The sequence below is a fragment of the Coregonus lavaretus genome (genome assembly GCF_964263955.1).
Source record: "Coregonus lavaretus genome assembly, contig: HAP1_SCAFFOLD_376, whole genome shotgun sequence".
Classification (NCBI taxonomy): Eukaryota; Metazoa; Chordata; class Actinopteri; order Salmoniformes; family Salmonidae; genus Coregonus; species Coregonus lavaretus.
In genome coordinates this window covers 321,567-343,633 of record NW_028156104.1, presented here as the reverse complement: position 1 = coordinate 343,633, position 22,067 = coordinate 321,567, and the positions used below count along the sequence as shown (strand labels likewise).

The 22,067-nt window shown below is 43.7% G+C and overlaps 1 protein-coding gene across 1 annotated transcript in view; it reads left to right on the top strand.

The window, feature by feature from the left end:
- Window positions 1-1,671: 1,671 nt before the first annotated feature.
- The window catches only part of otog (otogelin), a gene marked incomplete at both ends in the record, with an annotated part of 99,321 nt that continues 78,925 nt past the window's right edge, over window positions 1,672-22,067 (top strand). The window contains 15 exons of the mRNA XM_084200822.1: window positions 1,672-1,699; window positions 5,273-5,371; window positions 5,721-5,878; window positions 9,444-9,565; window positions 11,392-11,600; window positions 11,867-11,997; window positions 12,674-12,780; window positions 12,997-13,106; window positions 13,415-13,540; window positions 14,224-14,332; window positions 15,054-15,100; window positions 15,564-15,709; window positions 16,919-17,051; window positions 20,078-20,255; window positions 21,575-21,699. Coding sequence (XP_084056948.1) covers window positions 1,672-1,699; window positions 5,273-5,371; window positions 5,721-5,878; window positions 9,444-9,565; window positions 11,392-11,600; window positions 11,867-11,997; window positions 12,674-12,780; window positions 12,997-13,106; window positions 13,415-13,540; window positions 14,224-14,332; window positions 15,054-15,100; window positions 15,564-15,709; window positions 16,919-17,051; window positions 20,078-20,255; window positions 21,575-21,699 — 1,828 coding nt within the window. The remainder of the gene's footprint in view (window positions 1,700-5,272; window positions 5,372-5,720; window positions 5,879-9,443; window positions 9,566-11,391; window positions 11,601-11,866; window positions 11,998-12,673; window positions 12,781-12,996; window positions 13,107-13,414; window positions 13,541-14,223; window positions 14,333-15,053; window positions 15,101-15,563; window positions 15,710-16,918; window positions 17,052-20,077; window positions 20,256-21,574; window positions 21,700-22,067) is intronic.

Sequence of the window (22,067 nt, the reverse complement as noted above, 5' to 3'; positions counted from 1 at the left end):
TCTCTCTCTGTCTCTGTCTCTCTCTCTCTCTCTCTCTCTCTCTCTCTCTCTGTCTCTCTCTGTCTCTGTCTCTCTCTCTCTCTCTCTCTGTCTCGCTCTCTCTATCTCTCTCTCTCTCTCTCTCTCTGTCTCTCTCTCTGTCTCTCTCTCTGTCTCTCTCGCTGTATCTCTCTCTCTCTCTGTCACTCTGTCTCTCTCTCTCTCTCTCTCTCCGTGCATGTTGTGCAGTAATATATGTAATATACTGATATACCGAACACACGAGGGCGCTGTCGAGGCAGTAGATTAGTTGTTACCGGTAGGAATAGCTGTAGCCACATTTCAGATATGCGACAGCATCAGGTGTAAAATCAAATATCAAGTGCCTTAAATATAACATTTAGAAACACATTTATCCTAGATTTAAAACACAAACATGTTTAAATGGCTTACCAAAATTAGCCATACTGAATTTATATTCTGGGCCCTATAGGCTGTCTATCAACAATCACAAATTAGAAGCACATTTAACCATACTTTCCCACTGGATGTTAAAGTGGAAATATTGCACCACATCAGATCCGGGTCCATCTCTGTCCTCGCGCCTCTAGTTTAACTGCCAACCTTGCATATATTATGCAAATAGGTAGGAGCGGCTGGTGCCTATCCAAAGAGCGAGGATGCTCCCCCAGAATAAACCGAATGGAAAAAGAGAGATAAGGAGAGGAAATCTGTGAGGAGAAAATTATCCACATGGTATCAGAAAAAATGTATCGATGGTACAGCTAAATTCAATTTTACCTGGCAGGGGAGAAAGCGATTCCACTGACCGTGGGTTGTATGAATCACGAATGGATCCTAATTTAATTTTGAGCAGGAAAAGATTTTTGCATTTTTTATCGTTCTATTTTATCCTTATTTATCAAGGTAAGTCCCGTGTTCATTATTGAATTGGCTTAGCCTACTAACCTACTCTTTGAATAAACTAGCCTATTCATGTTTATATATTTTGTTTTATTTGTGAAGTAATTTTTTTTTCGTTTCTTAACATTTAATCATTAATTTGCATTACTATTTTTTGCAGGAATACAACTATTTAGTTTTCTATATCATAGATGCAGGATATTGTAATACATTATTATGTAGGCTATATTTGCGCACCTAGAAATGTACTTACTTTTGTCGGTGATTGTTCTCATTTTGATAATTTCGTATTATTGATTTGTTCAGAAATGCTTATTTTACCTTTTACTAATTTCGATCACTCTCATTCATCACTTCCCTTTCTTGTTTAATTGATTTCAGCGCATATTTCGTGGGGCATAGACGCAGTGAACATAACAAACTGGCATGATTTTGATAAGTGAGTTTCATAAATTATGTATAATTAACTTGTAAAATAATGTATTATTATTGTTATAATAAAAAATATATATGAAGACGTTATTACACTGTCATTTTAAGATGATTTTCATTGCGAATATATTGAGCCTTTGTTTATTTTCTGAGTTGTGGTCACACAGTAGTCATTTTCAGCCTCTTATTCTGTTGATGTCAAGGAAAAGGTCTTAGTCTTTTTGCGCAGTGTTTCTTTTTCATGACCGACACAAGTGCTGATTACCTGCTAGGAACAAACCTTTCCTTGTTCTCTCTTTCTCCCAACAGCAAAAGCAGCAGTATAATGCTGGCGAAATGGGATACCGCTTCCCAAAGAGGACAGGTAGGCGAGCGGAGCCGCTGTTTTGAAACGCAGCTTTGATAGAGCACGTTAAAAATGTCATGCGCAGACACCAGAAGTCACGATTAATGACCCTGAGCTTTTCATTCCCAGAAAAAGACAGAAATTATACCTTGATTTCTTTCTGTACAGAAAGTCCACAAGCTCGTTTTATAGTGTCTGTGCATTAGATTAAATCGGAGGAAATATGTTAGAATATTTTTCTATGTTTATTACCTTTTTTTAAATCAAAATAAATGTTCTTTATGTTATAACATTATTAGTGTGCCTATGGTAAAGTAGAACAAAATGCATGCAGTTTGTGCATGATCCTTACACTTCATCAGAGTCACAAAATGTCTTACCCATATTTGCAAACTACTCCCATTAGAAAATATGTTTATGTTTTTCCTGTTCCATAATAGTGTTTCTCTGTGAGAAACCATAGTTTAGGTTTCTATATAGGTCAGTAAACAATGTACACAACACATACTAGCTGGGACTCAAAGTGTAGTTCTCATGCTGTCTCTTGGTCCTAATGGCCGTTGCTTTTCAATCAAAACTCCGCTACATCCCAAGAGACCAATATGCAACAATCACATCTGTTCTATAATCTGTAGTTCCTGTTCTACCATGCAGTGTCTCAGTTTGCTGACATTAAATGTAACATAATTGAGCTGCAACATGATGACTACATGTTGTTGAGAGTCATTACAAGGAGACAGATACATCTGCTGTTTGTACGGTCAGTAATTGTCACTCAACTCTCTGCTCACAATGCCGCTGCTAGTAATCAATGGTTAATAATGCAAACACAGCTCAGCCGCCTCCTCTCTCTCTCTCTCTCTCTCTCTCTCTCTCTCTCTCTCTCCTCTCTCCTCTCTCTCTCCTATCTCCTCTCTCCTCTCTCTCTCTCTCTCCTCCCTCTCTCCTCTCTCCTCTCTCCTCTCTCTCTCTCTCTCTCTCTCCTCTCTCCTCTCTCCTCTCTCTCTCTCTCTCTCCTCTCTCCTCTCTCCTCTCTCCTCTCTCTCTCTCTGTGCCTTTGTCCCTGGTCAGGTCTGGGAGATGAAAGCAGAGGTTGGAGGGCTCATGTGTCTGGGATGGGGACGGGGTGGGGGCTGGGGCTGGGTAGAAGCTGGGGCAGGGGACGGGGTAGAGGTGGGGGCTTGGTAACACAGGTGGTGGAGTGGTGGAGACCTGAGTTCCAGGTGGTATAAGAAGCCTATGTGCTGCATCTACCGGGGATAGAACTTCTAGAAACCTCCATCCAGGACTAACGTTGATCACTGTTAAACTGTTAAACCAACCCATCTAGAGCGACCAAAACTCTCTCATATTGTGGTCTGACTCAGGTGGGAGAACACCCAACACTTCGAGCCTGGTTAGGGAGTTGCAACGTGACGGCAAAAGTCCACAACCCCTTTAGCAAGAAAGTTATTCGCAACCATTCAGATAGCATATAACCTAAATAAAAACTCTCACCAAGACAAGGGCTCTTTTGAGTAGAAACAGTGCTACATAGATTGTACCATTGCTCACTTCAAAGAACCTCTCAAGAACCCTTTTTTTCTATAAGAGTGTAGTGCTCTGTAGTTGTTTTTGGGGGTGGATGACGGTTCTCTTCTCTCACCTCTAGTCTTGAGGATTCTGTCTCTCTTTATCATATCATTCTAGATTCTGGATTTGGCACCAACATTCTCTCAGCCCTTTTATTCATTCTAGAATGATTCTACCTGGAATTCTTCAATCTCTTTATCATATCACTCCAGACTGATTTGGCACCGATGTAGCCTACTGTAAATCTTAGAGGAATTTTGTGAAACCAATAATTGTTTCTATAAAACGTTTCGATGTCAAACTTTTAATCAACTCGGTATTAAACCTGTCACCTGAGAGCATGGCCAGCTTCTCCAGATGATCGAGGCTTCACTGTATTCGTTATTAAACTCAGGAAACTTTAACACTGTTAATTAAAGCGAATCAGGTTCTGTTACAAGAGCTTAGTTTTGGTTTGCTGGGAATGACCCATTCTTCACTCTCTCAAACACTGACTAGACTCTCCATATGTAAATGATCACATTTAATATATTTGGTCAGGACTAGACTCTTTCCACAGCTGCTGAGTCTGGCAAGCAGGACTCTGGTGAAGTCAGGACAGGCTTATGACATAAGGCTAGGATTAAATTAATGTCTCTTCTGAGTGCATGTTGAAGCTGATTGCATTGTATTTACATGTTCTTTCTTTTCAATCTTTCCCCAAAGGAACTTCATAGAACTGCAGATACATTAGCAACCAATGTATCATCAGCCAATGCATCACTAGCCAACACGTCAACCAATGACTCCTCAGTTCACTCATCTTCATCCAACTCTTCAGTTGGCAGATCTTCAGTCCACTACTTCAACACAACTGTAGTCGATTCATCTTCAGACTCAAAGGAAGCGCTCAGGTCATCATTGGGCCTGCGTAGGCCAACAGGTAGGCTACTGTATGTTCGGTGGAAAAGCCATTTATGGACAGAAGAGATTGTGTGAACACCCGCAGGATGTTTGTGTCTAAATATGCAAGGTTATCATCCCTCTGCCAAACGTCCTTTCCAAGAACAATTACCCACTCTGTCAGGCCTGAGTCACCTCTCTACAACAGCCACTGAGACAGGTGAGGCGGAGCCTCTTTATCCAGACCAGCTTAGTCTAAAGGGGGTCTCTGGTGTGTCCGTCTATAGTACGGCTGGGTTAACAGGTTAACAGGGTCAGGTCCTACCACCACTCTCCATCTGTCCCCTTTTTCCCTCCCTCCTCAGACCACCGGCCATATGTTGCCAGGGCAACATGAGGAGCTGGAGCTAGGCGTAGCCACTCAGGCTTAACTCTGTCATAAAGGTCAGGTAGAGGAAGAACTGACATAAAGGTCAGGTAGAGGAAGAACTGACATAAAGGTCAGGTAGAGGAAGAACTGACATAAAGGTCAGGTAGAGGAAGAACTGACATACAGGTCAGGTAGAGGAAGAACTGACATAAAGGTCAGGTAGAGGAAGAACTGACATAAAGGTCAGGTAGAGGAAGAACTGACATACAGGTCAGGTAGAGGAAGAACTGACATAAAGGTCAGGTAGAGGAAGAACTGACATAAAGGTCAGGTAGAGGAAGAACTGACATAAAGGTCAGGTAGAGGAAGAACTGACATAAAGGTCAGGTAGAGGAAGAACTGACATAAAGGTCAGGTAGAGGAAGAAGCAGAAAGGGATGGAGGGAGGGGGAGGGGGAGGGAGAGGGAGAGGGAGGAAGGTGGAGGTGGGGACTTTCTCCAAAGCTGCCGTCATGAAAAGTTGTGACTTTCCAGGTATTTGAGCTTGAACAGGCAACACGGGCTGTGGTACAGCACAAAGCTGATTTCAGTCGTCTACTGTGGGATTGTTTATATATTTGGTTAAGAAGGGGTTTCTATAGCGATCATTAGAGAATTCATCAATAATCTTCAGGACCTTCATGGGAAATAAAACTGTCTGTAGAGTTAGTGTATCGTGTATAAAGGTGTATAACGTCTGTATGATGCTGAATGCGACTGTGTTTCAGATCCCTGTTGGTTTCCTTGTCTGAATGGAGGTCACTGTGTCCATCCTGAGTCATGTGACTGCGCTTTATACCAGGCTACTGGAAACCGCTGCCAAACAGGTTAACAGCTTCTATCCAGAGCTTCATTTGGAGTGGGGTGTAGATGGTTGAAGTGGGGGGATGACAGACAGCATACGGTGGGAATTGTATGGACTGTTCTACCACCTACCTACACATTTCCCATTCACCCTCCAACTGTCTCTGTCTGTCTGTCTGTCTGTCTGCCTGTCTGCCTGTCTGTCTGTCTGTCTGTCTGTCTGTCTGTCTGTCTGTCTGTCTGTCTGTCTGTCTGCCTGCCTGTCTGTCTGTCTGCCTGTCTGTTTCTATGTCTGTCTGTCTGTCTGTCTGTCTGTCTGTCTGTCTGTCTGTCTGTCTGTCTGCCTGTCTGCCTGTCTGTCTGTCTGTCCAGTTCCTAACCCAGGGTTTGAGAGGGAGATGACGTGCCGGTCGTGGGGCCAGTATAACTACGAGACGTTTGATGGGCTGTACTATCACTTCCCTGGGAGATGTACCTACACTCTGCTGAGAGACTGCGAGGACACCAGCCAGGCCAGCCTTCTCATACAGGTAATGCTGCTGCATGTTTATCAGCATAGAGCATGACTCTCAGTAGCATACCACAGATCCATATCTGGTCTAGTAGGCAGTAGCATACCACAGATCCATATCTGGTCTAGTAGGCAGTAGCATACCACAGATCCATATCTGGTCTAGTAGGCAGTAGCATACCACAGATCCATATCTGGTCTAGTAGGCAGTAGCATACCACAGATCCATATCTGGTCTAGTAGGCAGTAGCATACCACAGATCCATATCTGGTCTAATAGGCAGTAGCATACCACAGATCCATATCTGGTCTAGTAGGCAGTAGCATACCACAGATCCATATCTGGTCTAATAGGCAGTAGCATACCACAGATCCATATCTGGTCTAGTAGGCAGTAGCATACCACAGATCCATATCTGGTCTAGTAGGCAGTAGCATACCACAGATCCATATCTGGTCTAGTAGGCAGTAGCATACCACAGATCCATATCTGGTCTAGTAGGCAGTAGCATACCACAGATCCATATCTGGTCTAGTAGGTGTATAAAGAATACAGGGTTGGAAAGGAAACTGGATACTGTGGCTTGATATGGAAGACCCAACTTGGCTTTATGGGAAAATGGGGACTATGGCTTGATGTGGAAGACCCAACTTGGCTTTAAAGGAAAGTGGGGATTATGGCTTGATATAGAAGACCCAACTTGGCTTTAAAGGAAAGTGGGGATTATGGCTTGATATAGAAGACCCAACTTGGCTTTAAAGGAAAATGGGGATTATGGCTTGATATGGAAGACCCAACTTGGCTTTATGGGAAAGTGGGGACTATGGCTTGATATGGAAGACCCAATTTGGCTTTAAAGGAAAGTGGGGATTATGGCTTGATATGTAAAACCCAACTTGGCTTTAAAGGAAAGTGGGGATTATGGCTTGATATGGAAGACCCAATTTGGCTTTAAAGGAAAGTGGGGATTATGGCTTGATATGTAAAACCCAACTTGGCTTTAAAGGAAAGTGGGGATTATGGCTTGATATGGAAGACATAATTTGACTTCAACAGTGAGTGATTTGTATGAAGACAGACAAAATATGAAATAAAACAAATCAATTTTCAATTCTTATTGACTGAAATGCTGAATATCAGTGATTTTATTCATCATCGGCTAGCAAGGATTTCCACTCCGCATAAGGATCATCTCCCAGAGCTACTCTGCACCTCGCAGCGTTTCTAAGGGTTATCGGTTCTCAGTACAGTCTTAGAGTAGAAGAGTACAGTCTTGGCCTCAGGGTAATATTTGCTCTGAAGATTAACTGAAAGCCATCTCATTACTGGATTTATTTACGTCAATTACCGTTAGATTTACTGCAATTACCCACAATGCATCTCAATCGTCCACAACAAACCTTTACTTTGTTCCTGAAGCAAGCTGAGTAACCGAGAGGAACTCACTCCATGAGAAAACTAGAACAGGAAACAACTGAACTGGAACTTCCTTTTTATTTTACTTAATGCTCCGTTCTGCTTTGTGCGCATCTGGACTCCCCTGGGGGCAAGAATGGTCCATCCATCCAATCCACTCATTATTTATTCATAGTAGTATACAGGACCTGGTCTGTAAAATACCATCTGAGTCCCCTGTAGCTCAGTTGGTAGAGCATGGCGTTTGCAACGCCAGGGTTGTGGGTTCGTTTCCCACAGGGGGGGGGGGGGGGGCGCTAGTATGAAAAATGTATGCACTCACTAACTGTAAGTCGCTCTGGATAAGAGTGTCTGCTAAATGACAAAAAAATTATATTAAATTATCCGCTGCTTAAAATTACTAATAAACTAATCCTTTCCCATGCCTCATGGAAGAGAGAACTCTCCGTGTGTAATACAGTGACCAATTAGACCAGAGTTCGGTCCAACGTATCAATTTCATTAAGAAACCCCAACCACCAAATGATACATTACAATTTCATTAAGAAACCCCAACCACCAAATGATACATTACAATTTCATTAAGAAACCCCAACCACCAAATGATACATTACAATTTCATTAAGAAACCCCAACCACCAAATGATACATTACAATTTCATTAAGAAACCCCAACCACCAAATGATACATTACAATTTCATTAAGAAACCCCAACCACCAAATGATACATTACAATTTCATTAAGAAACCCCAACCACCAAATGATACATTACAATTTCATTAAGAAACCCCAACCACCAAATGATACATTACAATTTCATTAAGAAACCCCAACCACCAAATGATACATTACAATTTCATTAAGAAACCCCAACCACCAAATGATACATTACAATTTCATTAAGAAACCCCAACCACCAAATGATACATTACAATTTCATTAAGAAACCCCAACCACCAAATGATACATTACAATTTCATTAAGAAACCCCAACCACCAAATGATACATTACAATTTCATTAAGAAACCCCAACCACCAAATGATACATTACAATTTCGCCCATAGAACTTTACTACACATCACACACACTGTTCAAGATGAAAGCTAGACAATCCCCAAATTGCTCACTGTGTCCTCAGGGGGCTTCTGGCACATGTTTTCATATGGTTTGGGAATAACCCAGGGGTTTCATCCTGTCTCTCTGACATAATGGGTAGAAATGTACCATGTTCACCATCTATTTTCCAGTTAAATTCTGACATTACTTTAGACCCATCTGTCAAACAGCGACGTATTTGGCTGGCTGGATTTAACAGCAGCCATGAAGACGATAGCCTCACATTAGCAGGCTCCTCGTCCTTTAAACAGGCTGCAGTGGCTGCTGCTACCATTCATGGACATTGGAAACATGGAAATATCTGCAGCACGTATGGGAGGGAAAGAAACATGTTTGCTCTTTCGCCCGTGTAAGACTCTGTAAAAAGACGCCTATTGTGAACCACTAATCTAACTTTGGGTTGGGGAAGTCCTGTGGGTGGGGGGGAGGGGGTGGGATGGGAACTGTTGGTCTTGTTTCTCCGTCCATGTGTATTTGTTTTGTGTACCTTACTAAAAAGAATAAAAACATTTGATCACAAAAAAAAAAAAAAAGCATAGGAAGCAACTAAGAGGACAATTTATTGTAGCTGTTGGCTTTTAAGTGAGAATATAATTTGTCCCCTGCATCAAAGAGATGCTACTAAATGGGAACTTTCCTTTTCTTCAGACCGTTAGCCCTGTTTGTTACCATATTGTTAGATCTCACACCTTCTCTGTTTCATGAGTACATTTACATTTTAGTCATTTAGCAGACGCTCTTATCCAGAGCGACTTACAGTTAGTGAATGCATTTAAAAAAAAAAAAAATTATACTGGCCCCCGTGGGAATCGAACCCACAAACCTGGCGTTGCAAACGCCATGCTCTACCAACTGAGCTACATCCCTGTAGTGGAGTAGTGGAGAATACCTCACGGGAGCAATGTCATTGAGCTAAATGTCTCTGTATTTATTGTATTTACTTATATGTTATAACTAACTAACTAACTAACTAACTAACTAACTAACTAACTAACTAACTCAAATGTTTTATAAATGAATAAATTGTGTTTTCTGTTGAATTTATAGGTTCACAATGACCCAGACTGTCGCTCGTCTCCCTATTCCTGCACGCGCTCAGTCAGTCTCTTCCTGCCCTGGGAAGGAGAGATCAGGTTGCACAGGTCCAAAGTTACCTTCAAGGGACAGAGGTAATCGATTGATTTGATTGACTGATATATTGCTTGATTGATTGATTACAGGTCTGTTTAACAAACGTTTTATAAGCAGATGTAAAATAAGGGTTGAAAAATATCTTAAAATGCAGTGCTCCCCATTGTGATTATATAGCTCAGGCGGTGTTGTAGTGAGTCTCCAGACAACGTATTGAGGTCTGTATTTTTACTCGGTCTTGACTCGGTGTCGGACAATGAGAACTGGTAAAAATGATTAAGCTCCCGTTCTGTCAGCCCATAAATCCGCTTGGCCAGGCCAAATATCCACACTCCTTTTGTCAAAGTCGCGTCAATTCAAATCTGGTATTAGGAACAAAAGAGGTCAGCACGACTTCTAATATATACTAGTTATTTTAATTAATGCAAAAACCTTCATGGTAAATATGATGTTTCGTATATACGGGCTCTCTGAGATACTTCGCAGGGCACCCCAGAGAACTAATCCATTGTTCCAGATTGTTACTCAAATACTCTGACAGAGAGAGTTTCCCACCTCTCTGTTGACCAATTAGAGTAAAGACTTGAGCGTGGTTTAGACTTACTCAGTCAATCCGTTGATGCACCCCTATTGCCAGGCATATGTCCATATCATAACAACCTGTCATAGTGAGAAGAGCCAGCTCCCTTAGACACCATTCCTTTGTCCAAGGAAGGTTCACAGATCACAAAGAACCAGTATATTCCAGCATCTGGAGACACAAATCCCTATCTCCCTTTACCCCCTAAAACAGCTCTTCACATCAATCACAGCCTGCCAGGTGTCACAACCTACATTAGCCCAGTCAAGAATGCATTCTTTCTAAGTTAGTCATCCCATCAATTAGGAGAATAATAAATCTCTCACACTTTCATGACACAATATCTTATCGACTATTGAAACCTGGGTTTTCTACTTTACTCGTACAAACTTTGTCACGCTGGTCAGAATATTCTTGATTCGCTAGTAGCGAAGAGTGGGGGACATTGTTTGAAAGTTGCACGCTCTATTAGTAAGGGGAGTTCGGGGGGATTTGGAACATATTTAGTCTTTCCTTCTATTATAGACCTGTTTGGGTCAGTGACCATTTGTAGAGTGGCTCTATTGAACCTGTTTGAGTCAGTGACCATTTGTAGAGTGGCTCTATTGAACCTGTTTGGGTCAGTGACCATTTGTAGAGTGGCTCTATTGAACCTGTTTGAGTCAGTGACCATTTGTAGAGTGGCTCTATTGAACCTGTTTGGGTCAGTGATCATTTGTAGAGTGGCTCTCTATTTGCCCTCAGCATGCATATTTTCACCATTCTGAATATCTAAAGAATCCCTATGTTCTTCTGAAATATGAACACAGAAATACTGGACATATTGAGATCTTATTATGGTGGCGATTTGACACAATTACAACCATGTTCTTGAATTGGACTTGCATTGGTCTCAGTCTTGAATTGGTCTCGTACCCCTCGCCCCCCTCCCGGTCTTGGTCTTGACTCAGACCCGATTTGCTCCGGTCTTGGTCTTGAAGAGAGGTACTGGGTGTGCAGGCTTTCGGGTGTCCAACCCCTGGTCTACCTCAACTAATTAAGATCCAGAAAAAGATGGAATGAAAGACCTACACACCAAACCAGTTGAGTGATTTGACCTCCTCTCCTCCTCCCGTCCTCCTCTCCTCCTTCTCTCCTCCTCTCCTCCTCCTCTCCTCCTCCCGTCCTCCTCTCCTCCTCCTCTCCTCCTCCTCTCCTCCTCCCGTCCTCCTCTCCTCCTCCTCTCCTCCTCCTCTCCTCCTCCCGTCCTCCTCTCCTCCTTCTCTCCTCCTCCCCCCCATGCAGTGTCCAGCTGCCTCACCACATCCATGACGTGGAGCTGGAGCGGATCTCCCGCTATGTCTTGGTGACCAAGCAACATGGCTTCACCCTAGCCTGGGACGGACACAGTGGCTCTGTCTACATCAAGCTCAGCCCAGAGTGGGTGGGCAGGATCTGCGGTCTGTGTGGCAACTTCAACGCAGACGTACAGGATGATCTGAAGACCAGCTACGGTAAGAACAGAGAAAGAGAGAGCGGTCACAGGTCAGTTCCAGTAATGGTGGCCCCTCCCTCTGGAAAGCTAATAGGTATGCAGGCTTTTGCTCCATCTCTACTCTAACACACCTGATTCAGCTGATCAAGGTCCTGAAGAGCACCTTACTGGTAGAATTAGGTGTGTTAGAAGTATGGCTGGAACAACATCTTGAAAGAGAGGACTAAAGCGTTGTACTGTAATGTTGGTAACATTCTGCTGTGTTCTTCCTGTCTTCCCATAAAGGTGTGGTGACTGGGGAGCTGTCCATGTTTGGGAACAGCTGGGCGGAGGAGGAGCCTCACCAGGTCAGGTGTCCCATGGTGCCCTCCATGTTCCCCTCGCCCTGCGCCTCACAGGACCCACACATACTACTGGTGAGTAACCGTAGCCCTGACCCTGACCCTGGCCCTGACCCTGGCCCTGACCCTGGCCCTGACCCTCACCCTGACCCTGACCCTGACCCTGGCCCTCACCCTGACCCTGACCCTGGCCCTGACCCTGGCCCTGACCCTGACCCTCACCCTGACCCTGGCCCTGACCCTGACCCTCACCCTGACCCTGACCCTGGCCCTGGCCCTGACCCTGGCCCTGGCCCTGGCCCTGACCCTGGCCCTGACCCTGGCCCTGACCCTGACCCTCACCCTCACCCTGACCCTGGCCCTGACCCTCACCCTGACCCTCACATACTGGTGGTGAGTACCCCTGACCCTGACCTTAACCCTCACATACAGGTTGTGGTTCTGTTTAGGATACATCTATCCTAATGGTACTGCTAACTGCCAAGTTCTCAGTCTCTACCTCAGGGACCCCAATCATTTAAAAAGTAGATTTTTGAGTCTTACACACTTTTTAGATTTCCTTCTCCTCAAAATAACTTCTCTATCTCTATGTATGTTCTTTATTTCCCTGTTCTGGGTTTTGTGTGATTATTTTCCTGTTCTGGGTTTTGTGTGATTATTTTCCTGTTCTGGGTTTTGTGTGAATATTTCCCTGTTCTGGGTTTTGTGCTAAACGTGGACCTTGTGCTCTACTTTGTTTTCACCGTGACAGAAAGTGGAGGAGGTGTGTGCAATGCTTCTGGAGGAACCGTTTACAGGCTGTCACGAGTTTGTCAGTCCTCTGTCTTACATGGCTAGCTGCTCCAGCGACCTCTGTCTGTAAGTAATAACTAGTCTACAAATACTACAATTAGGACCGTTTCTATCATCAGTTTAGTACATTATGATAACCACAAAATGGATACTTCCCTTCCACTTAAGCACTTGCAAGTCGACATGTTCTAAATGTCAGTGTAATATCCTTTCTGTCTATCTACCTGTCTACGGCTTCTGTTCAGTGAACGAGCTCTATTCTGTTTCTTACCTTGAATGAAGGTCGGGTCCCAACGGTGATGTGGTATGCCAGGTATTCACGGAGTATGCCCGGGCCTGTGCCCACGCCGACCACCCACTGAACGACTGGAGGACTCACATACCACAGTGTGGTAGGTACCCTTAATGGATCCTACCATTATTAACCCATACTCGCAGGCAGGATCCATTGTAGTTAATTTAGTGTAGATAATTAAGTGTAGTTTCAGTTGGCTTGTTGCCCCCCAAAAATATTATTCCTTCAAGTCACACATGATATGTAATTACACTAAACAAAGCCAAGAAAAATTAAATGTCAAACATTTGTGATGTCACTTCCTGTCTTGTGATGTCACTTCCCGTCTCGTGATGTCACTTTGTGTCCCGTGATGTCACTTCCTGTCTTGTGATGTGTAATGGTGTCACTTCCTGTGTTCCTCAGCGATGCAGTGTCCTCCAGGTCTGCAGTATAAGGAGTGCATCACCTGCTGCCCTGTGTCCTGTAACGTGGACAGAATGTGTATCGACAGCAAGATGCAGTGTCTAGACGGATGCTACTGCCCTGATGGTGAGACTTATGGTCCTGTTGTTGATTACTTACTGTTACTGTTTTTACTTTGTAATACTTTACATTAAAGGTACCGTATACTTTATAAAGTGCACCATGAAGAAGGCCTGTGAGCCGCAACGCGTTGGTGCGTTTTAATTTTTTATATGCAATGGCCGCTAAAATTAAAACGCTTTTTAACTTTTCCACAAGAGAGTGCTTTTGTTTTTTTGAAGTATGATGCTTTTTTCACAGCTGCAGCTTCATCTGTTTGTTATAACCTGTTCTCCGATGAGCACCTCTCTTTGTCTTCATACTTGATTCCAAAGCAACGCTCCCTCTTTTTTGCATTCTGAATACTTTATAAAGTCGTTTTTACACCGTTAGTAATTTGTTTGTGGATAGTTTCTGACTCATTAATAAACAGTTATAACTTTATTGGCTAATTTCAATTAATGAGTTAAAACGTTAATTCTAACAGTGTATAATCTACTTATAAACCCTTTATAATATATATAATATGCCATTTAGAAGACGCTTTTATCCAAAGCGACTTACAGTCTTTACAAACTATCTGTCTTCCACACTCTCTCCCTGAATTAGACCTATTACAGACCCATATTCCCACCCATCTCTCAATGCCTAGACTCACTGAAACCTCTCTGTGTCCTATTCCTCTCTCTGTCTGAATGTCTCTCTTCCAGACCTGATCTATGAGGAGGGGAGTTGTGTGAAGGCCTCAGACTGTCCCTGTGAATACCATGGCATGGTCTACCCCTCCGGACAGACCGTTCAGGAGGAGTGTAACAACTGGTAGGACATCTCTCTATCATCTCTCTATCATCCCTCTATCATCTCTCTATCATCTCTCTATCATCTCATCTCTCTATCATCTCTCTATCATCTCTCTATCATCTCTCTATCATCTCTCTATCATCCCCCTATCATCTCTCTATCATCTCTCTATCATCTCATCTCTCTATCATCTCTCTATCATCTCACCTCTCTATCATCTCTCTATCATATCATCTCTCTATCATCTCATCTCTCTATCATCTCATCTCTCTATCATCTCATCTCTCTATCATCTCATCTCTCTATCATCTCATGTCACTGTACTTGTCACCTTCTCAAGCTGAAAGTGGATGCAATGTTTTGATGTTTGGTGGTTAGGATTGAAGTTATAACCCAAACATATGATATCAGAATCATAACTCTTTCAATAGTATTATTAATTTAGCTACTGTCTACAGTATAGAAAATGTCAACTGTATATGGATTCTCATCAACCACGTATAACTATGGAACCATTCTTATTTAGGCTTGTACGTCAAAATATTGTCCCCAAAAACATCTGCTGTCTACTTCATTTCCTTTCAATCCCAGCCATCTCAGATCCAACCAGGATTAAGTCATGTGACTATGATGACTGATATTTATTTCCCAGAGGTCTTTGGTGATTAGGACAGTCTTTCATGTACCCATAGTGCACCTTTGACCACGTCTCTCATTTCTCTCTCTCTCTCTCTCTCAGCACGTGTGTGGGGGGAGTGTGGAACTGCACAGAATACAGCTGTCCAGGTTCACATCTTTACGTTGTATTATAGACTATGCCAAACTCATTTCCCCTTGGTGATTTATCAAGTACAATCTCAGCTCATCTCTCTCTAGACATTTATGCATGTAGTATATTAAAACAGTAGTAGGCTGCTAAGGCTTTTTGTATTTAGCCAAATACAGTTTGGCTGTACTTTGAATGCAGACTGCAGTGTCCCTCACTTGATGAGGGTTTTAGGCTGGGTTTCTGTATAGCACTTTGTAACATCTCCTGATGTAAAAAGGGCTTTATGAACAAAACATGGATTGATTGATTGATGAGGGTGTGCTCTCTCCTCTTCTCTCTCTCTCTCTCTCTCTCTCTCTCTCTCTCTCTCTCTCTCTCTCTCTCTCTCTCTCTCTCTCTCTCTCTCTCTCTCTCTCTCTCTCTCACCTCTCTCTGTCTCTCTCTCTCTCTCTCTCTCTCTCTCTCTTCCCTATCTCTCAGGAGAGTGCTCTGTGACTGGAGACATGTTCTTCCACTCGTTTGATGGCAGGATGTTCACCTTCCCAGCTTCCTGTCAGTATGTCCTGGCTAAGAGTCGTAACTCAGGGAAGTTCACTGTCACCATTCAGAACGCCCCATGTGGACCCGTAAGTTTAATAAAGATACCTTTCAACCCTTTAATATGTTGTTAAACCCATAGATAATACTGATACACACCATTATAGTCTCTACAAGTGGTAGAAAATAGTAGGATATTTGTCGAAGTGAAGCCTCAATAAAAAGTATCTTTCAAGTCGATTGGAGATTAATACATTGGACATCTAAGCAATATACAGTACATTTTATAATTTAAAAGATATCAGTTCATATGATATTATCCCTGTCACAGCTGACTTTCAAACTCCTGCGCTATTTGTTTTTCTGCCATGTGACCACACAAAAACAAAGCCGACCAATCAGGTTTGATAGTATAATAGAGAAACATTTTGCTCCTCTTAAAGTTCACCTCATTATTTCGGAAAAGGGTCTCTCTCGCTCTCTCTCTCTGTCTCTCTCTCTCTGATGGCGTTTTGCTCCTGAAACCTGATGTCTGGGAGGAGTAGGCAGATGAAAGGGCCTGGGAGCTGTGTTTTGTGTCGTGATCAAACCATCTAACGTCTCTGACAGATACAACATGAAACGCTACAAAAGGCTGACAGCTTCTCTTCCTCAAAAACCTCCAATTTCCCAGCAGCCATCAGCCGCTGACGTCCTCAACTCAACACTCAACGCAGCAGCAAGCAGGCCCCTGGATACGATGTCAAACACAGGCATTCTAGAGGGCCGACAGGGCTGTGGATGTGGAGATGAAGGAGGTGGTGGAGAGAGAGAGAGATAAAAAGAGAGAGAGTTTGCGAGAGCGGGAGAGAGAGAGACAGAGGAGGAGGAGAGAGAGAGAGACCAGGCTGTGTGAAAGCGGCAGGTGAAATGGTCTCTCGGCTGCTCAGCCGTGGGCTTTGCCCCCAATGAAAGAGTTGATTCATACAGAGAGGATCACTTACTGTCTCAGCCCCTGGACTGAGTGGCGAGCGGTCTTAAGAAACGCTTCAGTCCTGAAGAAAGACTCGCAAACCAAACCCATGTCAAAACAAATATATTACAGTGCATGTACCATTCACAAGTTATATAAGCTCTAACTATCAAGCTTTCAGAGACAAAAGTGGGTGGTTCTTTTGAAGAGGAACATTAATATTTTTGTACCGTTCGTTCTCTCCCCCTTCCATTTATTCCTTCATCTCATACCGCTGTTTTCTGAAGTGCTGCTATTAGGCTAAATTGGTTCCACTCTTTATCTGGCCATCTTGTCTCAATTGCAGAATTTGGACGGGGCTTGTATCCAATCAGTTAGCCTGGTCATAGACGAGGACCCGCGGACAGAGATCACAATGACCCACCTAGGAGAGGTCTTCATTGCAGGACAGTACCGCATCTCTCTGCCCTATTCAGACGGTAGGTAACTCACCTCACAATCACATACTATTGTACAAGTATTACTACTATCGCACACCTATCGGGTTATCAGTTGGATGGAGAAAAACTGTATACTGAGGTTAGAAAATACATTTCAGCACATTGTTGATCTTGACGCTCCATGCTTGTTGTTCATCTCTCTCTCTCTCTCTCTCTCTCTCTCTCTCTCTGTCTCTCTGTCTCTCTCTCTCTCTCTCTCTCTCTCTCTCTCTCTCTCTCTCTCTCTCTCTCTCTCTCTCTCTCTCTCTCTCTCTCTCTCTCTCTCTCTCTCTCTCTCTCTCTCTTCTGTTTTTCTCTCTGTCTCATGGAGCATCAAGATCACCGGTGTGCTGGAGATTATTTTCAACCTCATACAATATCATGCCTCGACTTTTTCTGTCCAGATCTATGTTCTTTCAGAGCTACGGACTGGGTCTGGGTGAGGTGTATTGAATGACAGGTGCTGTCTCTAGACAGGACTGTTCAACAGAACACAGACTGGACTCAGGGCCACTGTGTTAATGCTGTATTGTGTTGCGCTACAAAATGGATTTCTTCTGTGTTCTGTTCTCGTGGTTGTTAGCATTTTCATTCCCATGATTTTCTAATGGTAGCAGTAAACTGTTTTATGTGCATGCCTTTCTAATGGTAGCAGTGAACTGTTTTATGTGCATGCCTTTCTAATGGTAGCAGTAAACTGTTTTATGTGCATGCCTTTCTAATGATAGCAGTAAAATGTTTTATGTGCATGCCTTTCTAATGGTAGCATTAAACTGTTTTATGTGCATGCCTTTCTAATGGTAGCAGTGAACTGTTTTATGTGCATGCCTTTCTAATGATAGCAGTAAAATGTTTTATGTGCATGCCTTTCTAATGGTAGCATTAAACTGTTTTATGTGCATGCCTTTCTAATGGTAGCAGTAAACTGTTTTATGTGCATGTCTTTCTAATGGTAGCAGTGAACTGTTTTATGTGCATGCCTTTCTAATGGTAGCAGTGAACTGTTTTATGTGCATGCCTTTCTAATGATAGCAGTAAAATGTTTTATGTGCATGCCTTTCTAATGGTAGCAGTAAACTGTTTTATGTGCATGCCTTTCTAATGATAGCAGTAAAATGTTTTATGTGCATGCCTTTCTAATGGTAGCAGTGAACTGTTTTATGTGCATGCCTTTCTAATGATAGCAGTAAAATGTTTTATGTGCATGCCTTTCTAATGGTAGCAGTAAACTGTTTTATGTGCATGTCTTTCTAATGGTAGCAGTGAACTGTTTTATGTGCATGCCTTTCTAATGGTAGCATTAAACTGTTTTATGTGCATGCCTTTCTAATGGTAGCAGTAAACTGTTTTATGTGCATGCCTTTCTGATGGTAGCAGTGAACTGTTTTATGTGTGCTTTGTGTAGAAGTATATGGAAAGGTTCTGGAATCACATAACCTCAGTTAGTCTGATGTATCCATTTATTAAGTGTTTACAGTCAAAACACTTGCCATTATTACAATCAAATTGGAGAAAAGCATAAATCATACTTATATTCCATGTTTTTACAGTTTTTTATAGTCTTATGTTTCGATCAGAGCCTCAAGGCCATTAAATACTTATCCAGACCAGTAGAGTCTTCTCCAGACCAGTAGAGACTTCTGGAAACCAGTAGAGACTTCTGAAGACAAGTAGAGAGTTCTGAAGACCAGTAGAGACTTCTGAAGACCAGTAGAGACTTCTGAAGACCAGTAGAGAGTTCTGAAGACCAGTAGAGAGTTCTGAAGACCAGTAGAGACTTCTGAAGACCAGTAGAGAGTTCTGAAGACCAGTAGAGACTTCTGAAGACAAGTAGAGAGTTCTCTAGGCCAGTAGAGAGTTCTGAAGACCAGTATAGAGTTCTGAAGACCAGTAGAGAGTTCTCTAGGCCAGTAGAGACTTCTGAAGACCAGTAGAGAGTTCTGAAGACCGGTAGAGAGTTCTGAAGACCAGTATAGAGTTCTGGAGACCAGTAGAGAGTTCTCTAGGCCAGTAGAGACTTCTGAAGACCAGTAGAGAGTTCTGAAGACCAGTAGAGAGTTCTGAAGACCAGTAGATACTTCTGAAGACCAGTAGAGAGTTCTGAAGACCAGTAGAGACTTCTGAAGACAAGTAGAGAGTTCTCTAGGCCAGTAGAGAGTTCTGAAGACCAGTAGAGAGTTCTGAAGACCAGTAGAGAGTTCTCTAGGCCAGTAGAGACTTCTGAAGACCAGTAGAGAGTTCTGAAGACCGGTAGAGAGTTCTGAAGACCAGTATAGAGTTCTGGAGACCAGTAGAGAGTTCTGAAGACCAGTAGGGAGTTCTGAAGACCAGTAGAGAGTTCTGAAGACCAGTAGAGACTTCTGAAGACCAGTAGAGAGTTCTCTAGGCCAGTAGAGAGTTCTGAAGACCAGTAGAGAGTTCTGAAGACCAGTAGAGAGTTCTCTAGGCCAGTAGAGACTTCTGAAGACCAGTAGAGAGTTCTGAAGACCGGTAGAGAGTTCTGAAGACCAGTATAGAGTTCTGGAGACCAGTAGAGAGTTCTGAAGACCAGTAGAGAGTTCTGAAGACCAGTAGAGAGTTCTGAAGACCGGTAGAGAGTTCTGAAGACCAGTATAGAGTTCTGGAGACCAGTAGAGAGTTCTGAAGACCAGTAGAGAGTTCTGAAGACCAGTAGAGAGTTCTGAAGACCAGTAGAGACTTCTGAAGATCAGTAGAGAGTTCTGAAGACTATTAGAGACTTCTCTAGGCCAGTATATACTTCTATAGACCAGCAGAGACTTCGCAAGACCAATGGAGACTTATCAAGACCACTAGAGACTTCTTTAGACCAGTAGATACTTCTCAAGACCATTAGAGACTTCTCTAGACCAGTAGATACTTCTCAAGACCATTAGATACATCTCAAGACCGGTGGAGACATCTCAAGACCAGCAGAGACTTCTTGAGACCAGTAGAGACTTTACACTTTAGACTAACCCCCCCCCCTCCCCATCCCCCTTTTAATCACAACCCTGTTTTTTGCTCAGAGGTGTTCCAGATCCAGGAGCTGTCGTCCATGTTCCTGCAGGTGCGTACGGCCCCGGGTCTGCATCTGCAGTACAGCTGGAGGGAGTTCCGCCTCTACCTGCAGGTGGATGAGCTGTGGAAGGGCAACACGGTGGGGCTCTGTGGAACCTTCAACGGAAACATCCAGGACGACTTCCTGTAAGTGTGTCTGTGGCAGTGTCTGAAAAAGTTACTAGCTGTCAAATTCGTGCTTCGTCCGTCCTTGTTTCCTTCAATTCCTCACCTCCCTCTCAAAGCGCATTGGAGGAGGAGGTCCGAGGGAGGAAGCTTTGATTCTCTCCTCCAATGAGCTTTGAGAGGGAGGCGAGTAATTGGAGGAAACAAGGCTTGAAGATTTGACGGCTTGTAACATTTTCAGATACTACCACAGACACTTCGTTTTCAGAAACCCCAATCCCATACTTCTTCCTTGTCCTCTCTCTCTCTCTCTCGCTTTCTCTCTCTCTCTCGCTTTCTCTCTCTCTCTCTCTCTCTCTCTCTCTCTCTCTCTCTCTCTCTCTCTCTCTCTCTCTCTCTCTCTCTCTCTCTCTCTCTCTCTCCCCCTCTCTCTCTCTCTCCCTCTCTCTCTCTCTTGCTCTCTCTCTCACTCTCTTTCGGCCTCTTTCTCTCTCTGTCTCTCTCTGTCTCTCCACCCTCAGTCTCTCTGATTTCCTTTAAGTGTGTCTGTCTGATCCTTGACCTCCAGCCCCCCCCGGGTGGCTCTCTGGCTCTCTGTGGCTCTCTTTGGCTGGCACGGCCCTCGCTGTGGCACTCTGGGAGAGAGGATACTCCCATTTCAGCTGGCTAGGGCAGGGAGAGGGGGGGCAGGGGGAGGGAGATGTACGGAACAGCTCTCCCTCTCCTCTCAGCTCTCTTCTCCTCTCCTCTCTCTCTCTCCTTTCTCTCTCTCTCTCCTCTCCGTCTCCTCTCTGTAATGCAAATGGCCTCTGACCAGCCTGACCAGTCTCTGCCTGATGAAAGGTTACCTCTCTCTAATCGCCCCCTTCACTGTTAACAGATGAACGCCTAAGTGAAATGGATGGATGTGGCCGGCCATGTTTGAGGGTTTAATGCAATGGTGGAAATGTGCTGTATCTTCACAGCCATGCACTGGAAATGGTGGATGTTTTGAACACAACAAAATGTATCAATATACAGTACCAGTCAAAAGTTTGGACACAGCATTCAAGGTCCTACGCTACAATGTAGAAAAGAGTAAAAATAAAGAAAAACCCTTGAATGAGTAGGTGTGTCCAAACTTTTGACTGGTAGTGTAGCTTAGTCACAGAAGTGTTGGGAAGTGAATGAGTTCACCCTTCCTCCTCTGCAGTCCAGATTGTAAAACCTCTGCCACCAGAACCAGATCGGCTAGTGTGCATGCATTCATTTGTTGTGTGTTCCTTCTGAGATGACAACAACACTAAGGCAGTGATGTTGTGACACGCCCCCTCCCCTCCCCTCCCCTGCCCCTCCCCCAGGTCTCCGTCTGGTATGATAGAGAGCACACCTCACCTGTTTGGCAACACCTGGAGGGTATCCTCTGCCTGTGTCCCCAGCCACAATGTTCCCCAGCTTGACCCATGTGACACGCACCAGCAAGCGGGTATATGTCCTTCTAAACCATAAGTCCTCCTATGTCATTATCAAATAAAAACACTTGATCAGATGCAGACTTGATCAAATGCATTTCAAGCAGTATTTTCCCTATGTGTTTTAGAACCCTCACTGCAACACAACTCAAACTTAAACAGAGATGCTCTCTCTTTCTCTCTCTCTGTCTCTCTTTCTCTCTCTCTCTCTCTCTCTCTCTCTCTCTCTCTCTCTCTCTCTCTCTCTCTCTCTCTCTCTCTCTCTCTCTCTCTCTCTCTCCCTCCCCCCTCTCTCTCTCTCTCTCTCTCTCTCCCCCCCCTCTCTCTCTCTCCTTCCCCCCCTCTCTCTCTCTCTCCCTCCCCACCCTCTCCTCCATCACCC